The sequence below is a fragment of the Ornithodoros turicata genome, chromosome 8 (assembly GCF_037126465.1).
Source record: "Ornithodoros turicata isolate Travis chromosome 8, ASM3712646v1, whole genome shotgun sequence".
In the NCBI taxonomy this organism is placed as follows: Eukaryota; Metazoa; Arthropoda; class Arachnida; order Ixodida; family Argasidae; genus Ornithodoros; species Ornithodoros turicata.
The window spans coordinates 36,204,870-36,224,374 of record NC_088208.1 but is presented as its reverse complement, the minus strand read 5'-3'; the positions used below and the strand labels follow the sequence as shown (position 1 = coordinate 36,224,374).

The window sequence follows — 19,505 nt, the reverse complement described above, 5'->3', positions numbered from 1 at the left end:
CCAGAAAGGTCGCTGCTCTTACACTGTGCAGCCCATGTGGTTTTCTTAGCGTGTGCAATAAAATGCTCTCTGACTGCATGTAGCAATAGGCACATCATGTACACCGTGTTCAACCAAAATCACACCAGACACCCATGTCAAAACAAGACCTGTATTGCGTCCATACTCTCATACAGATTCGCCTTGAAGTTTTCCTGACTGCACAAAAACATGACCATCCTGTATTTACTTGGGATATGTTAAGTTACTGACAGAACATCAAAGACAGAGAAACTAAGACCAGTTGCGTCAAACGACCTTGCTGTGTGTAAGAGTCTGTCCCCTTAGCGGTTGTCAGCATTGCACCAACAAACAAGGCAGGGTGAGTAGCCTGCACAGAATACCTGTCTAAGCCACACTTTCTGGTCACATACTAACTATGGCATCATACACATTCAAAAAGAAAAACAGTTACAAGTTTACCATCAGTTTAACTTTGCTAAGCCCACACAGAAAAAAAAAAAAAAAGGTTCCTGCCCCAGTTACTGCAGAACGTCCCCCGCGGAGCAAAAACGGATAACTGGTGCGGCATCAGTGCCGGCGGCTATCATGCCGCGGCGGGTATGCATATCAAACAATGAAAGCAAAAATTAATCAAGCTAGGCCTACAGATAATTGCGGAACAGCGAACGAAGAAAGGGCGCCGCAAAAACTGCAGGATTGCGAGCTTCGAAAGTGTTCTCCGAAAAAGAAAAAAAAAAAAAAGAGCAAAGTTAGTTCAGAGCTGAATCATCTGCAGCCATCCGAAGCAAAAAAAAATAATAAATCTCCTCGACCAATAACCGAGAAGAGCGTCGTCGCCGTAAGACACATCGGACAATAAAACAGCTTCAATCCTGCAGCAGTTTCGGTGAATAATTCAATAACCCCACTGCTAAGCTACAAGTACAATGATCAACTGGCATGCTGTCCTACGCAAGAAACGAAATCATCACCAACCAGGACAGCACAGATACAACAAATTTCAATCGCCTGCCCAGAGTTACAAGTGTTAATCAAAAGTGCAGGACGAGACTATCTTGCAAAAAAGAAACTAAACTGCGACAGCAGTTGAAGTATCAGGGTGGCAGCGGTTATACATACTGTATATGAATGCAAGCGGTATAGAACACTGAAAATCTTGAGCGTGCCTTCCCGGGCGAAAGGCAGCACAGCTGCTTAAACCTGTTGGCTTTCGTGTCTGCAAACAAGTTCAGCTTGTCGACGAGCTTTCGTGGGCTCTCCTGTGGACCAGTAACAAAGCAAAGAGCTCCAAATCCTTGTGAAGCGCAGAATGAACAAGGATGAAATCTCATAGAGAGTGGAAACGTGAGAAAGATATTTTTCCCGGCCTAGAGTTTCCAAGCTGTGCTTAACGAACAGCGTCCGAGGTTGAATCGGGTTACCAGCAACTCCGGGCAAATACTATCGCAGCCCGTGACGGACGAAAAAAGGTTGCCGGAGCCGACGTAATGCAAAAAAAAATATTGAAAAAAAAATCCGAGGTGCGATTGGGGGTCACCACGAGGTACCGATAAATATAGATGCGACTCTGGTAGTGACAATCAAGCACACTCTCGTACAGTTGATGAGGTAGTAATGACTCGAGGGTGGGGGGGGCAACCTCGGCTTATCGATCTCCACGAGGGAGCGACAAAAAGAAAAAGAAAAAAAAAAATCCATCATCTTCGTCTATTTGCCTGCGGCAGGCATTCAAAAAGAATCATTACGCCTCGGTGTTGCGACGGGGACGTCGTGGGTCTTCGTCTTGAACGAACAAAGGTTATGTAGAGGCTTTGTTTGGCTTTCTGGCAATCAGGGGGTGAAGGGGGATTAGAGGTTATCTGTCTGAAGCAGATGTCACTGTGTGTGGCCGTTCAGCCTCTAGGTTTCCACGGTGCAGAGGAACAATGCCGGCGCTCCTCGCGTAGCCGGAACAGAACGTCGTCTGCAGGTTCGTCTTACGGAGAAGTGTCCTTGAAATCCAGTTATAAAAAACGAGCCTTATTGGAGAAACGTGGCACAGATTTCTTTCTACCATGCAGCCCTTTATGGTGTGTCTTCTGCTTGTACCTGTTATGTGATCTCTTCGAGGATAGCGACAGAGACCGGGGGGGGGCGTGAACGCCCCCCTCCCAAGCGCTTCCTTTCTTGCTATTCAGGTCATAGTCTTTAAAAAAAAAAAAAAAGAAAGAAGGGAAAAGCTGCGGCAAAAAGTGCCACCTCTCTCTCTCTCCCTCTCGTCGCAAAAGGACGACAACAAAAAAATGGTTTCTCCAACAAGTATCAAAAATAAAAACTCTCCGACAATAACATCTTACAAAATGAAGCGTCTCCACCTCCGTCACACGCACATGCACACACGCACGCACACACACACACTCACGTATATTATATAAGTCAACAATTTGTAGCTCTCTCTCCATTCTTGCACGTGCTTCCGTGTAGTCACATGAATGTACACACGCAGAATTTCCGCAGAAGGATCCGCAGTACATTCGAGCGGGACGCGGCGGCAGACGTTGACCGGTCCCGGGGACCGTCGTGCCGCGCCGTGAAATCGGTGCAGGGCCGGGTCTTGGAAGGACAGCGAGGGGGCCCCCGCACGAAACTGCCGCCCAGGTGCTCCGAGCAGTCACCCGTTGGGCAGTGTTTCACCTCAGTGCACACCAGATCGAGGGCGGTTCCCTCCGCTGCGGAGGCACCAACAAATCACTCTGGCTCCCTGTACAAATGAAGAAGCTTTGCCAGTGCAACCCACAGCTGCCTCTCTACTGCTATCGGTGAGCACAACAACAACTCGTAACAGAGCGCAGTCACTGCCGCTTGTCCGTCCTCAATTGTGATGGTGAGGCAGAGAGCATAGGGCACCACCATGGAGAAACGCGGCTAAGCCTACGCTCCCCCCGCATTTGCCCATTGGTGGCGCTCTATGCCGAACAACTGGTCGTTCTTCTCTGCGCCCGCAAATGTATAAAAACCACGCATCCACCAGCGGTTATGATGTTGATCCTTCGGCATCCAACAAATGGGAGACTGTCGTCGAGGCCATATCTATCAAAGTCCATTTCAACCCCCAAAGTCCAATCGAGTTTGTTCACGTCAAATACGAACGTTTAAATTAAAACAAAAACTGCCGAAGGAGCAACATCCAAACTGCTATGCGTCTCTGCTACCTGTGTGCCCTTTGAAAACCAAACAAAGTGACCTCCAACATCACCACATCTGTCCATCGGATCACCCGTACCTCCTCGTGAAAAAAATAATAATAAAATAACAGAAATAAAGTTACGGCCCCCCCTCCTGCAGCAGCGTCGTCCCTTTACACGGAGCCAAGACCGCGGTCCTTGATCCAACCCAATCCGATCCAATCCAATGTGGGGAACAGCTACTGGAGGAGGGGGAACCGTGGCAGCAGGAAAAGCGAATATTTCCCCTGCCTCTGAGAACTAGTTCCCTGGTTGCACTGGAGGAGGCGGAGGAGGCCGAGGGGGGCCTTGAGGGGGCAGATTTCGGCGCCCGCTGCGGAGGTGCGGAGGAAAGGGTGGCTGTCCGCTAGCCATTTGATTACGGTTCACCATGGCGCGAATCTGGCGTTGGGCAGCCTGGAAAGAAGGGAACAAAGATGGTGGAACAGCACAACTCGTAACCGAAGCGCCCCTAGCTTTCTGCGGCGGATAATTAACTTTTCCGCGGAGTGGGACTTACAAATCCTCAGGATTCCGCGGACGAGAGAGAACAAGCGAAAAAAAGAAAGAAAAAGTGCAGCATTCTCCCAAGATCGCATACTGATTCATCCTGCGCACTTTTCCAGCCTCTCGTGTAATTTTTCAGTGCGCAAAGAAAACTAGACTCAACTATGTCAATCTCTCTCTCTCCAGGTGTTGCTGTCGTTAAATTTCCTTTCGCGGCACATTCAGCCAGCATTAGCAGAAGTGGCGGGGATCGCATTTGAAGTCCGAAGAAACAAATTTCTCTTCAAACTAAACTATACTAAGCACTAGTAGGCCGGAAAAATTTGTTGATGCTTTCCTAACGCGCTTCCAGCTCTGCCTTATAACATCAGCTTCCATTTCCCCGAGGCGACATTTCGTCGCTGTACACTGACAGAGGCACCGCCGTCATCAAATCCGCTCGTCAGCTTCACCTAACGCATTCGGGCCTTAGGTGAAGCTCGCTTTACAGCGCTGTCATGCAACTCACGGGGGGGGGGGGGACAGCACGTGCTGGGCCTTTTGAATCAACCCGTTGGCCAAAAACGAAGATGAAAAGGCGTTACGACAGGCCTCTTCTACTCAGAGGAACGGAAAATGAACAATCATCGCCTTTTTTTTTTTTTCCTCAGTATTTTAATTGGTTGATTTCTTTTGATACGACTTTCAGACGATACGTATACTTTCAGTCACCCCAAAGGAGAACTTCGCTGGTTGGGCAAACGGAGCCAGAAATTTTTATACATCAACTCTATCGGCCCTGTGGTCAACACACACAAAACACACAAAAACACACACACACACACAAAAAAAACGGACGATTCTGAGGGAAACAGCAGGTTTCGCACGACACAGACAATTCGCAAAATTTCGCGGAATCGCAGAAAGCCAGGGGGCTCTTCTCTTGACTCATCATGAATCCTGTTTTGCAACAGTCTCTTCTGTATCAACACTCTTTTGCAACGGTACAACCCTAAATGTAGACCCTACGGTCGTGCAAGGACTTACTTGTGTACTGAGGAAGTCTCCTAGGAGGTGAACTGGGGTCTCCTCCGTGTTGGCATTCTGACTTTCGTCCGGCAGCTTGATCAGCGCGCGTGTCAGCCGTTGAAGCTCACGAACCTACAGGGGAGCAATTATTAAGCGCGACTCTGGCACCGGGAACACGGCACAATGCGCTCCGCGAGATGCCGTACCGTTTGGCCTCCTTTTCCGATAATTCTTCCAACTTGGTTGGATGGCACATAGATTTCAACTCTCAACGTTCCGTCTTGAGATCCTCCGCATCCCTCAAAGCACACTTTCTTGAAGATCATGTACTGGGCCTAGAAAGAGAAACATGTAGCCACGCACGCTCTCCCAAGATGTCAAGCGTGGTCACGAGCACCAAAGACGTGCACTCACTTTCCATTGGGACTCCGGGTTACCAATGATCGTCACCCTCCTTTCGTGAGAATCCGTGGGTTCATCCTTGTTTGACTGAGCAACCTACAATCGAACGGTACTTTGAGAGGCTCACGTTCACATCTCGTGGTCCGAAGTGAATCTTGAAAACGAGCTGGTCTATATTTAGAGTCTGAAGCTTTCAGGAAATATTTTTTTTCTAAATTCGGGGGGGGGGGGGGGGGGGGGGGGGGGGTAAAAATTGGGTAGATAAATGTATGCTTTAAACTCATGCAAACTCGGGTGAAAAAACTTCCAGTTTGCCATATTAGGGGATCAATCGGGCCCAGGTATTCAAAATAACTGTACTGGTTTGGTACGAACGGTAATGTAATGGCATTTGCTGCAGAACAAGTTTGTGTGCATTCCTACAGATGTCTCAGTGTGTGCAACTAAGAGGCTACCTTCAGTTTGGGGTGCAAATTTGGGAAAGAATCAGGTTAAACCCTAAAACTTCGGGCTCTATCTATATTTAGGACCACGCGTTTCTGGGTTTTAAGTCTTTTGAAAATCTGGGGGGGGTAAAGGAGCAGTAAAACATGGTTAAAACGGGGAAATATCGGGTGGAGGCGTATATTTTCCCAGTGGAAAATAAAAAAGAGCATTTCTTCCCATTTTTGATTAACATAAGATGTGGAATAGCAGTGTTGAGTGTGCAGTGCATAACACTGTGCTGTTCCTGTATTGCTTGGCTGAATTGGCACTTTGCCAAGTTAGTATTCTGGGGGTTTCGGGCTTTGTCCTACCTGACAATTATGTAAAACACAGGGTCTTATCTATGTTCAACTAAAAACGCAGTCATCCAACAGTTCCTGCACTTGAATATTTTAGCGTCTATGCTTTTCTGAACAGCACATTCGTGTGCAATATTGGGTTAGATATGAGCCCCCCTGTCTCCATCGGGAAGTAATTCTTGAAAGCAACAAGTGAACCCAAGATCGCTCACTAACTTGTCCCGCATTCAAGGAAAATTGGACAAAACTCTGGCATTTTCTCACTGGACGTTGTGGTATCGGATAGTTACGGCCATCAAGCCACGAGGGAGAGGAGAATAAAGCTTGAGTTAGTTGACTGCACATTACGGTATATGACACCACAGACGTTCCAGTCGTTAAATGTTCTTTCGTCGCAGCACGCTCAGCCGCATAAGTGTTGGGTTTAACACGTGAATATGTCACAGCTCGACTGTAACTCTTACACAATTCTGTAGTATACTGAACATTCCACAAAGAAAAAAAAAGTAGAAGAAGAAGAAAAAGAGCATTATTCTGCAGGTAACGGCAGGTTCTGCGAGACACGGCCAATTCCGAGAGCTAGGGGCTCTTCCAATGCTTATGTGCGTACCTTGATTGTAGCACCAGAAGCCATGATCATGTCTCTAATACTGGAACCCCCAGTTCCGATGACGGCACCCACAGTGCCATTGGGTATGTACACGTACACAACCTCCTTCCCCGTGGGGTCGTTCTGCGGGTACGGCCCTGCCTGGGCGGAGGGATGCATGTAGGCCCCGCCGCCGCCACCATAGGCAGCACGCGGATGAGGCGGAGGAGGGTGGTAGCCGCCTCCCCCACCCATTGTGCCCATCAGGGCCATCGGGTGTAGGCCAGGGAACATGAGGGCCTGAGGGGCCAAGGCAGCCAGGTCATTCTCGTAGCTCTGGCGCAGCTTCGCGCTGATCATCTGTTCCGCTCGAGACACTCCATCTGGCTTGCCCTTCACAGTTATTACTCGTTCCAGGCTCATGGCATTGGCATCGTGCATGCTTTATGAGAGAGAGAGAGAGAGAGAGAGTTAACAGCAAGACCAACGTGATTAGATGACGGCAGCTTGAGCACTTCCGAGTAAAATATTTACCTCGAGACCGTCACTTTGGTGTCTGTCTGTTCCATGATGCGCTTGATGGTGTTTCCATTTTTCCCAATGATGCGTCCAATCAGGTTGTTATGCGCAAGAATCTTCAGAGGAACTTCCCTGTCAACATGCATCATTTACGCGTATGTAATACACTGTGTTAACACTGCAAGAACGTGCTGATGTGTGCACATAATTTTGTAATCCGTTGTACGTGCAATTCCTGAAGATTCGTCTATTTTATTTTAGTTTATTTATTTAATTTTTTTAATACCCTTAAGGCATAACAATCTTGTTTGCAAACATGCCCTGGTACAGTATGTAGTGACACAAAAGCCAAACATCTTTGTTGCCCCGATGCCAATTCTGAAAACCTCATCTCAAATACAAGACGTTGATTGGTTGGCCCGGCCCAGTGTTCCTCGAGTTTGAAGTTCCCCCGGGGGCTAAAAGCTAAAAAGAACTTACGCCCTAGAGCAATGTTTTTTGCTAATTATGCTAAAAATGCTGATCACTAATTTTTTGAAAGGACGTAAGCCAAGCAAAATACTGGTAGCAAAGACGACGAAATGCCGGCACTGAAATTTGCAACAAACGACATTTCAGAATTGGACGCGTCACAATGCACATAATTTATCGCAGCATTATAAGTTTTATTGACACACCTGGTAATGCTGCTCAACATTGGTACCATTTACGGCCATCACTTATCATTCCGCTGTGAAGGACAGCTTTCAGAAACGCTTTCAGCAAACATGTACCACAAAATATTCCCCAAATGTGCTTCAACCCAAATTAGCGGAATTAACCACCGTCACAGCAACCCCAATTGATTGTCTCAAATCCAGCTACAGAAACAACGTTTACAATGCCCCCAGGCCTTGTTGACGTGTGTCGCAAGATGGCCTTTGCCAGCGAAACTCACCCTCTATTAGTATTGCTTGCTTCCTGCTCCATCACTTCCAAGATCTTCTGGCAAGCCAGAGAACAGTTCTCTGGGTTCCCATAAATGGTGATCACCTGCAAGTAAGTTTAGTATATTACACGAGAGAGGGGCTGGGCTGCTACGACGACCCACACACTTTTTTTCGTGACATCCCGTTTGCTCAGGCAGCGAGGCATCGAGAGGAAACAAAAATTCTTACGAGTCAACGAGTGTCTTCCAGACCTGATTAAAAATTGGAGACCCAAATTTTTCCAGTACTGACACTGCCCTTTTTCGTCAGCCAGTGAAACTTACGTGGTCTAAGAACTAAGGAATTTGCGTGGCGGACTTACTTTTTCGAGAGAGCCAGCGTTTTCTTTGCGATGCACGTCAACCCTGTAAGTAAACGTGAGGCTGTGTTCACGGCACTGACAGCCAAATGTGGTGCACAGACAAACCTCCTTATAAAGGGTCTTGTGCGGACTGTTGTATTCAATTGAATTGTATGAAATATATTAAATTCAGTTGAATTGTAATCAACCGCAAAAGGTATCTGTTCAAAATAAGTGTTACAATAGCCTGTGGGATAACAAGCAAGCCGATTCAAGTTGCTCGGATTTTCAGAGCTACGGTAGGAAATACGTTCAGAAGCAGAAAAGCAAAAGGTACAATACAATAGCTCCTCTGCATTTGGTGAAGCACTAAGACAGTCAGCATTACTGAATTGCCAGAGTTCTTTCAGTTCAATGCATTTCCGAACAGCATTCACAGTATACCCTGAGTACGAATCTATCCCGTAGTGTTCTGTTGGACTAAATATTTTCGTTATGGCAAAGTCAATTAGGTAATCAATTTTGCTGCAGGATCAGCCTGGAAATTACGGCAATCTGACTTGTGCCAGGTGAAAAACCACTGATGCGGACACAGCTTCACAAATGCCCTGTCTAGATTTACGTCATTCATTTAAACTGTGTGAACGGAAATCATTAAAAGAGAGAGAGAGAGAGAAAGGCAGCGTAAATGAAGTGCTAGTTGGTTACATTTTGCCCGACCACAAGGAGGTTCAGCTGTACATACACATTTCATGAGGAAGAACATTCATGTACTTTTGCATACCTGGCCCTAGATTGCTGCGTGATCTGTCGTATGGTACCACCTGCTCTACCAATGATAGCACCTACCATGTCACTGAGTACGAGTATCCTAAAAGTTCAAAGGCCGTCGTTATACATTCGTTCCATCACTAGTTTACCCCCACAGCATACCCAGAGCCTGACTTTTTAGGGTTATACCTCATTACACCAGATATTTACCCCCCTCCCCCCCCTCACTCCCCAATTCAAATAACTGTAAACAGGGTTTAACCCGGTATCTCCACCGAACAGTGCCTGACCAGGGGGATCCGAAGTCATCACAAGTAACACAGGGCCTTGGAAACTGTTGTGAACGCGTAAGTATTCTTGGGTTGAGTCAGGTGTAAATCGGTGGCTCACTGCATATATCTAGTATCGCACATAACTGCTGACTTTAAAAACCCTCTTTGCTTTGTTCAGCTTTATCATTCCCTCGTACGTGCTAAGTTTGAATTTGCGTCCACCTACTGGAATACTATATTTAAACCAAGTAGTGATAACACCGAATGCGTGTGCAGCGACGTTTTGTGAGAATATACAATTATCGTTACATCGGTCGCTCTCTCTGCTTTGATTATCACAACATATTGAACCTGTTAAATTGTACGTTACTATACAAAAACGTGACATTGTTTTTCTCCAAGTGCACTGATGGCATGTTTGACTACCCCCCGTCTATTGCTGGTCTATTGCGTAACAGTCTAATGCCTGCCTCCCTTGTGCGCCATCACACAGACTTCAGCTGTTCACAGGCACAGTAAAATAAAGTTTGATTTGATCAGATCTGATTTCAAGGGGCAGCAGGGTTTCTGTTTTGACAGTTGACAGACTGACAGTTGAATCAGGCTCACTTCAATCCTAATTATTGAAGCAAAATATAGCCAGCTATAGCCAGCCCTCTCACCCCAATGTTGCCGAAAAATATAACCCAAAAAAGTCAGGCCCTCCTTGTCAGTCACACTCCTTTATAGCGAACACCTTTTTAACGAAAATACCACTACGGCAAATTTTTTTGCGGTCCCGCTGGAGCCCTATAGGTCCAATAATGGACATCCTTTTTAACGAAAATACCTTTACTGCGAATTTTTTTTGCTGTCCCCTGAGTTTCGTTGTAAAGGAGTTTGACTGTACCTATACAGCATGCCGTAAGGTGTGCAGTGGATCTCTGTGCGGAATGTACCTGAGGGGAAAGTCTGAAGGACGCATAGGAGATCCCTGGTTGCCAGGGTACCCAAACGGGCGGAAAGGGACACGACCCATTCGCCCCATACGGTTGTTACGGTTCATGTCTGTTGCATACTCCACCCTGAGCATAGAGCCTTCGTACTCATAATCCCTCAGTTGAGCAACAGCCCTGAAAAGAGGAAGAGCGCGCCATTTTCATCACCTCCATAAATAAAAGAACGTGAGTCACGCAAGCCGAAAGACGTTAAAGGAGCACAGAAAGCAGTCTCGAAGATTTTCTGTTTCCGACACATTACGAAAGGATGCGACTTAACCAGACGACAAATACAAAAAAAAAAAGAGAAAGAAAAATACTCTGGACGCATTTTTTTTGTATAAAAAATGCACTCGAACATCAATGCCCACGTTCCCGCTCACTTCGCTCTACAGGGCGAAACGCGGAGGAGGAGGACGGGTGATGGATGATGAGGAAACGGGAGGATAGGTGATGTGATTACGGATGGGTGACCACACTCAAGTCGCAGTCAGCACTTCCCGCCTGTTTTTCTTTTTTCGGTTCTTTCCCATTTCTCTCTGTGCAGAAGACTACGTTTCTCTAAACCAATCAGCAGGCTGTACCGTAGTGACGTCAAAGCGACACGATCACAATTTTGAAAATAGCGTTCTACAACATTCATCCATCTGCCAAATGAATCAGTTCACATCCTGCATCTCATTTTGACAGGCAGGATAACCGCTTGGTTTTTTAAAAAAATTTGTGACTGAAGTGATTTCTGTGCTTCTTTAAAGGGGTTGTGAAAACATTTCAAAACTTTTGAAGAAACAACGTTGCAAAAATTGATTTGTGCGTACTAAACATGGACATAGAAACACCATGGTTCCTGCGACCACGCATTATGAAGCTATTGCACTCCGAAGGTGACGCAGTGGGTGAACTAATCCGTCGCTCTCAACCCTTCACCATCGAGACAGGTTTTTGGAGTGATGTTTTATCATGGTGAAAGGAAGTGCATGATTTTAGTTCACATGAGGACATTGGCTGCTGTAAAGAGGGGACCGGCCACCAGAGAACCGTTAGTCCGCCGGGATTGCAACATAGGCAAACCTACAAGAAGGACTCACAACCCACCCATTCCTCACTGCGGACTCCTCTCGAAAGATGAGAGGGTTCACCGCACTACTGTAACCGCACGTTGACTAGCAAGCAAAACTCACCGCCAGGAAAGCATCTCGTTGCGTTAACCGCCCGTTGAAACGACGTTGAATGGTTGAACTCCGTCCGAAATAACGACCTGGCTGCCGGTTGCCGTAACAACCGCTATCGGAAGTGACGCCAAGTACAGAGTTGCAACAGCGGCATCGGGTGTGCGGAGCAAAGGGCCAGATATAAATAGCTGCCGATAATAACTATCACTTTCTCCAAAGGAGCAGCGTGGAATTCATTTCCACCAATGTCGTACAGTTGCAGACGACACAGCGTCTTCTCCAGGAATAGAATCGACTTTCTCAGACTCGTGGCACGCTAGACTAGAGAGCATCGAAAGCGAAATCCTGTTTCATGCTTCGTTAAATGTCACGACATTGCGCGATACATGAGTGGCAAATATACTTACAGCGCCCACAACCGTTGTGTGAACAGCGAGCTGTCACCCGGTGCCGCGGCGGAAACCACTGATTGAGAAGTTACCCGTCAAAAGGGACTCGTTACGAGTTAAGTTACCGCCTGCAAAATGTAACTAAGTTAATAACGAAGTTCTTCGCCCTGAAATGTAACTCGCAGTTACTGAGTTACTTAAAAAAAAGAACGAGTTACTTCCAAGTTACTTCGGACACCAAATAGCATTACGCAGGTGCAGGGCGCGCGTGAGCAGTTGAGTTAGACCTTGAGTTGCCTGCGGAGGAGTGCAACGCGCTTAGACACGTTTTTGTTTATGTCCAATAATAGACCTCTCCCCGTTTGTAAACAAATGACGTCGTAGTGTTCGACAGCGCCACAAATTTGGTAGAATTGAACTACGCTCGAAGCTAGAGGTGAACAAGGTCGCGCATGAAAGCCACCGTCTTAAGGAGATTACGATATGATCGCTGAAAGGGACGAGACCCTCGGTCCTGCTTTTCTTTCAATGGGAGGCAGCTTATAAGTGCCCGTTCGTGGAACCCAGCCCTCTCCTTCCGATTTGTTTCGGTTTCAGTCTGTCTACCGATGTCACGATGGCGTTTCTCCGGTAGAGGTCTATTCGAACGCTTTGCATCTTACTCCCCGTGGGCGCACAATGGTTCAGCTTTATTTCAATTGCAGCGGTTCTTACTTCCTCAATAAAATACTGTCATTGATTGGATATCATGTTTTATGGCAAAAAATGCCACGAAGGAACCGGAGAGAAAGCAAGAAAATATGTGGACGTGAGTGAAAAGTGAGTTAAAAGTAACTTGGAACTTAACTTAAGTTACTTTGGCAAAGTTACCTGAAAAAGGAACGAGTTCCTCTGAACGTTACCACGGCGCAAAAGTACCGAGTTAAGTTACAAGTTACCAAAAAAAGGAACTTAGTTACAGTAACGAGTTACCTCAAACTCTGGTGGAAATTACAATTCTGCGTCTGCATGACACGGGGGAATATCTTTCGTGAGAAGAGAAAGTCGATGAATCTGCATGATGTCCTACATGCCAGGATGACGCACTTCCACTAGCTGTTTGACGGCCCGCCTTTGGTGCGCGGATAAAACGTCGCTTCCTGTTTGTCTGCCGACATCTCACAACGCTGTTCAACGCCACCGTCGATGGCAGCGTGAGAGAATTCGTAGTTTAAAAAAAAAAAAAAAACGTTCAAATGAGGGAAGCGAGACGTTGCGTGTAGAGTCCAAGAACTGCAACGTACGAAACGGAGCCACATTTTTTAATCGATAGCATATGGTTTCTCAACGCCTTTAAGAAAGTTCTACGTTTAAATTTTTTTTTTGGCTCAAATGCTTCTGTAAACATTGCCAGACACGTGTGTCTACATCCAACGCCCGCTGAGTGGGGTTGAGCACAACGGTCCAGCTAAAACTCCGAAGCTTCTCCACTCCTTCAATTGATAACACACTGCCACATGCGGTGCAGCCGGAAAAAAAAAGGCATGTTCCACGCAGTTTCAAAACAAAGACTTCACAGAACCAGATTGGGAATAAACACATCAGCATACACGCCAGGAGAAATACGTACTGCTGTGCCTGTTCTTGAGTTTCATAAGTTACTTGCACACGGTACGTTGCACTTTCTGTCTTCGAAGGAACTAAAACAGAGCAAAATGAAGAAAGGAAATGAAGAGCCCAATAAAACAAGGACAACACAATTTTCACTGCAACACACGTCAAAAAACAATGCACGTTAACGCACGGCCACACGCCTGCGCTTAATCGCAAGAAAGATATGCAACAGACGTCATTATGAACGGCTGCATGGCCTGCTGCTCGTGCGACCGGGTCCTTGCAAGGAAACGCAAGGCGTTACCAGCAACGCTGAAGTAAGCGACTCACCCTGCTCAAGGTTTTGCACATTGCCGAAGGTGGAAAGAAGCTGGTGGACGTCTTCCCGCTCAACATGGTTGGGGATGTTGCTCACCTGAACTCGTGGTGAGCGACTTCTGCTAAAGAAGAAACGGTTCTCTTCAGCATGAGACACACACGAAATGACACTACGGATCGCGTGAGTTTGCTCGAGGCTGACCAAACATTTGAGCACCTGGAACTTGTATACAAGGCAACACAGAGTGAACATTTAATAAATGTGCCTTCTGTTCGAGGTGCACTTCAGAAAGGAACAGAAATCAATAAGACCAGCATGTTTTTTTTTTGTTTTTTTTTTCGGGGCAGTGTTGCAACCGTCGACATTTTCAAACTCCTCAACAACTGGTAATGCATATGGGGTTCACCATTTTGCTCCAATCATGCAACTCCATCACAGCCAAAGATTAAACGCGCAGCACTTAAGCGAGAACCGCATTCAACAACCTGCTAAGTGATCGCAATATTAGTGCGCCGGGATTGCAACATAGGCAAACCTACAAGGATTCACAACCCATCCATTCTTCGTTGCGGACTCCGCTCGCAAGATGAGAGGGTTCACCGCACTACTGCAACCGCACGTTGACTAGCGAGCAAAATTCACCACCAGGAAGGCATCTCGTTGCGTTAACCGCCCGTTGAAACGACGTTGAACTCCGTCCGAAATAACGACCCGGCCGCCGGTTGCCATAACAACCGCTACCGGAAGTGACGCCAAGTACCAAGTTGCAACAGCGGCATCGGGTGTGCGGGGCAAAAGGCCAGATAAAAATAGCTACCGATAATAACTATCACTTTCTCCAGAGGAGCAGCGTGGAATTCATTTCCACCAATGTCGTATAGTTGCAGACGACACAACACATCAAAATCGATGTCGGCCAAGAGAGATGCGCGGGCTGCGAACCACGATGCCCGCGTGCTCACGCGCGCGTCTTCTCCCGGAATGCCCGGAATAGAATCGAGTTTCTCAGACTCGTGGCGAGCTATACCAGAGAGCATCAAAAGCGAAATCCTGTTTGGTGCTTCGCTAAATGTCACGACATTGCGCGATACGTGAGTGGCAAATACTTACAGCGCCTACAACCGCTGTGTGAACAGCAAGCTGTCACCCGCTGCCGTAGCGGAAACTACAATTTACCGCGTACACTGGCAGACAGGTGACACGGAATCCGACTCCTGTCGCTACCGGCGCAGACGGCGGCACAGAATAAAGACATAGCAACTGCCCCCACCCGGCACAACGTCCGTATGGACTTTGGATGCCGCGACGTTGCCGTCGACGCCAGAGCGCGCCGATAAGCGTCCCATTAAATTGCATTTTTGAGTCTCCTGACTACGCGGTGAGCCAGTGGGTCCCCGAGACAACATTGGGAGGGTCTCTTGGGTCACTCAGAAACATGTATGCACTTGGCCGTGCTACCGAATGATGCACAAGATGTCATTCAGCTTTACGCGAACAATTTACCACTAAGAGGCTTTGAAAAGGAAGTGAAAAATGTAAATACCTAATATGACATGCATTCTTTCAATTACCAACACTAAAATGGAAACAGAGAAATATTTGCAGCTGCTCGCGCACAGGCTGCAACAACGCTATCAACCGTATACGAGCAGCTAGGTACAATGGGAAAACCGACAGCTGCTGCTCGCTACTGTCAACAAGAGCCCCCTGCTGCAGATGTGCGGAAAGAACAATTCGTGCTGCACTTAACTTATCAACTGCATGACCTCCAGGTTGTAACCCGGGTTTCCCACCACTTGCACTGAATGCTTTCACAATGAGTAAGCAATGCCAACAGCCTTCAAGCAGCCCATTATCTAGGGGATTTACTGTATCTTATCTATCTTACCCAGAGCAATAACCACAAGCTACACAAAGGCACACGTCGAAAGAATAAGCAACTTTCAACCATGTGATGGAGTAGTGATATTCTTTTACCATCTACGGAGATGACAGCACAATGGTCGTGTACGCTGTAGAACCGGCCCATAACGGCAAGTTCGGGTAATTAGAAGAGCTGGTAACAATGGTGTTAACCAAGCTGCATCAAAAGATTAGCTGGATACTGGCAAGAATTCAGTGCGACTAATCAGCATCATTTGAGCACATTATGTTTGTACCTTTTTTTCTTTTTTATGTGTTGCTGATTAAAACATTCTATAGAAATAACCTATCAAAATACTGGACAACGATCAGGACTACCTTCTATTGGACCTTGCAGTCAACGCAGATGCAAAGGGAAAGTGAGGACATTTTCTTGTCAGGGCCACTAACAGAACAACAGCCTTTTCCTGAAGTGACATTAGTGATATCTCTGCCCATGAAACCATTTTGCTTATCACATCTTCAGTTTATCAGTTTTGTGTTTGCCTCTGCGTGACACGGATTTTTGCCTTACTTGTTAACAATCTCCACACTACAGCATCCCAGAGTAATGATTGTGAGCAGATTTACACATTAGGAAAATTTTGTTGAAAGATTCACAATATACTTGTTACCTCCAAGAGCAAACAAAACAATAACCAGGAAGACAACCCCTAATATTGTGTCCCCGAACACGGCCATGGAAAGTTTCAGTGGTTGCGGCAACTTTGGGGGAACAACAGAGGTGTTTTGTGTAAACATAAAGGAGCATTTTCAAGAAAAAAAGTTTGTATCGTACCAATGATTAGAACTGAATTTAGCCAATGCCATTTAGTATGTACGGGCATGTAGAAAAGATCTCGTCATAGCAACCCTATATTTCTACCCGCTATATTCAGGGGGCCTACGAAATTGAGAACTTCAAATTTCCTGACTTTTCCAGGTTTTCACTGGCTAAAACGAAAGAGCACTTTGTGTCTGCTACTATGTTTTGGTGAAAATCACTCACAAAATTGATAATTTCTTGCACGATAGTGAGGCCGCCCTACTGTTCCGACTTCTTAGCTTGTCGTATCAGCAAACTGTTATTGATTCACTGCACATTGCCAGGGCACTTCTCTGCGACTTTCCCTGACTTCAGCTGCTTTTTGGCAACTTCCCTGACAATCCCCCCCCCCCCCGACTTTCTCAGTCGCATCAAAATTCCCTGACAATTCCCGGTTTTCCAGGACACCCTGTATGTTCAATCCTCTTTACCAGAATAATGTTGGGAGCCCATTTCATCCCATCATCTCCACCACGGATGCAAAGTGCTTTTCAGATTTACGACATTACACGACCGTCCCCACAAATTTCACCTGCACTGGCCATATGTGTGGGAACAAAAGTAATTAATTGGATTTCACGCGATCCCCTGCAGGGGTCAATCTTCTCGCTTTTGCACCTGTTCATACTTTCGCATTTCTGCTTCCGGTTCCAACAACGACAGCAACTTGATTTGAGAAAGACATACCATCCTAAAAGGACACAGAATCATAGGCCTGTCATCGAGATAACCAGGATCTAAAACCAGATGGACGTGTAGTTGTCATCCACTGTTGAGAAACTGAGATAAAGCTCGAACTACGTCAAGAAAAGCAAGCTACCTCTGTCTCTTAACAATAAATTACAGGCTGTTGCTTACTTTCATGCCAGACATTAGACAAGAACTTCACATTAAATATTAAATTAGCACAGGCCTTATCGGGACAGCTTCACCTGCTAAACTTGTGTTTAACTTGTTATTGCAACAGCAAGAAGACCTATCACTTAAGAAGAGATTCCCGGAAATGATGAACTCTTCACAGATATATTATTCTTAAGATTAGGGACGTAACTACGACGTATTCCGTTCCGTGCCTGCACAGTGTGGATAAGGCGGACGTGTTCACCGACATGTTTCGACATTTTAATGAAACCAAGCAAAATTTAGCACTTAATACGGAAAGTCACCCGTGAAAGTGTCTGACAGCAGGAGCAAAGTCTAGCTGAAACCCAGTTGCATCATCAACATAAAACGTGCAAATTTGAGCACCGCAGCAGTCAGGTGCACATTTCATCTCAATCCGTTGACTGTGGAGATAATTTCGTTGGTCCATCACACCGGTATGTTAATTGGATAGAGTATGAGTTTGCACAAAAAGAAAACCCGGGTTCGTGGGTTATTTGTGAAATGTGTCTAATGTCTGAAATGTGTATTGCGGATTAACAGTATACATACCTCCGGTTTTGAGGCACGGAAGGCTCCACAAGCAGTTGTGACCCCATGAATGAATGCCCTGAAAAATAAACGAATAATAAGTGAATGAAATTCACAGTGGGCATATATTCAGGCAAACTGAGACACTGAAACGTGCTGTTCCATCAAATACAGCCCAGAGACAAAAGCCCTACGTCAGCCCCTTTCGATCAGCTCTTGGACAAGCATGAAATAAAAAGTTCAACAGGTCCTACAGTCTATTCCGCAGAATGAGCTGCAACATTACTGTAATTATTGTTGCCGTGGAAGCAACTTTAGTAAGCAACACTTGGCTCTGATGAGTTCTGTGGGCATCTGCTAAAAATATTGCACTGCAATACTGAATTCACCTCGGTTTTATGCGTTTGACCAGTGCATCGCGATAGGAAGCTGGACAGGATGGTTCAAGGATACTTCCAACATAAATGAGGACGTCCTTGCTCGTCGATACTTTAAGCGTTCATATCTAAAGGGTAGGGGGAGTAAAGGGTGAACTGAACATGCTTCCCGGCACCAGCCCCACAACTTTAGTGTAGGGAATATACTCACGCTGTGAACACCCCAATGGCAGCGAACAGAAAGAAATTCGCTCTAGTTCAACCACGTTACAACTACACCTATCATTACACTATTTCTCTTATCAGAAGTCTCTATTTATCTCATAGTCTTGTAAGCCTAATCACCAGCCATGTGAGTCTCCCCATGCATGTGGTCACTTATTGTGTGCGGTCGAGCCTGACATTAGCCGGCAACGGTTGTATCGGGCGCCTAGCACCACAAATACGTCATATATTACGAAATAACTGCTCGTACGAAGGCACTAAAGTTTCCCTCGAAGAAAAACACAGCCACGCCGCTACAGATTTGGACTCGGCGCCATTTTGAAATGAACTACACTCGCCGGAGTGGCTCGAGCTTGCCCAAGTTGACGTGACAGCAGAAAAGAAGTTGGGCTTCTCGCGCTACACACCATCGATACTGTTTCACTCACCGTTTAGCGCTTCTATGACCTTGTCAACCGACTGCTGATCAGAGCATTCGACGAAAGCATAGCCACCTTTCTTCACGAGTACAGATTTGGGTACAATGCCGGTTTGTTCGTGAAAAAGTTCCCGAAGAGATCCTTCGTTGACGTCTGCCGGTAAATTTCCTATGTATAGCTTGCTCATCGCCCCTGCCGTATTTTATGGATGCTATGATAGATTTTTGTGAGTCCGGATTGAAATAAAAAAAACTGAAGGATACGATGATGGTAATCACAAAAATGCCAACATGAGCGCCGACGAGTCGCTTGCCCCCGCTTGGGAATGGCCGAAAATGCCAAGCACACGTGGTCATAAATAGACACGTGACTAGAATAATTTTTGCTGAGACACCAAGGTTTTTTACTTCACATTCGACAAATATTACATCTGAAATAATTTCGAGTCGGTATGACTCCGTAAAACGTTGTACTTTTCCTGCAGTTCTCAAAAAGGCTTACGGTCACCGGCTTCCGTTTTACGTTACTCGATGGTCCCTGAAACGCGCGCGGCCAATAAAACGCG

At 46.3% G+C, this 19,505-nt stretch overlaps 1 protein-coding gene across 4 annotated transcripts; it reads right to left on the bottom strand.

Annotated features, from left to right (window-relative positions):
• Window positions 1-137: 137 nt before the first annotated feature.
• Window positions 138-19,271, bottom strand: LOC135367152 (insulin-like growth factor 2 mRNA-binding protein 1). Of its 4 annotated transcripts, none has more exons than XM_064600277.1 (14): window positions 18,950-19,271; window positions 17,941-17,998; window positions 13,790-13,899; window positions 13,476-13,545; window positions 10,267-10,440; window positions 9,070-9,156; window positions 8,307-8,349; window positions 7,954-8,048; window positions 7,032-7,148; window positions 6,519-6,939; window positions 5,136-5,219; window positions 4,928-5,056; window positions 4,740-4,853; window positions 138-3,623 (listed from the first exon to the last, which is right to left on the bottom strand). In XM_064600277.1, exons 1-14 carry the CDS (start codon window positions 19,125-19,127, stop codon window positions 3,468-3,470), a joined length of 1,836 nt encoding a protein of 611 aa, XP_064456347.1. In that variant the 5' UTR covers window positions 19,128-19,271; the 3' UTR covers window positions 138-3,467. The 4 variants fall into 4 exon arrangements, with proteins under 4 accessions (XP_064456347.1, XP_064456349.1, XP_064456350.1 ...); XM_064600279.1 differs by having other exon boundaries at window positions 13,790-13,896; XM_064600280.1 differs by lacking the exon at window positions 18,950-19,271 and adding an exon at window positions 18,508-18,602.
• Window positions 19,272-19,505: the final 234 nt, after the last annotated feature.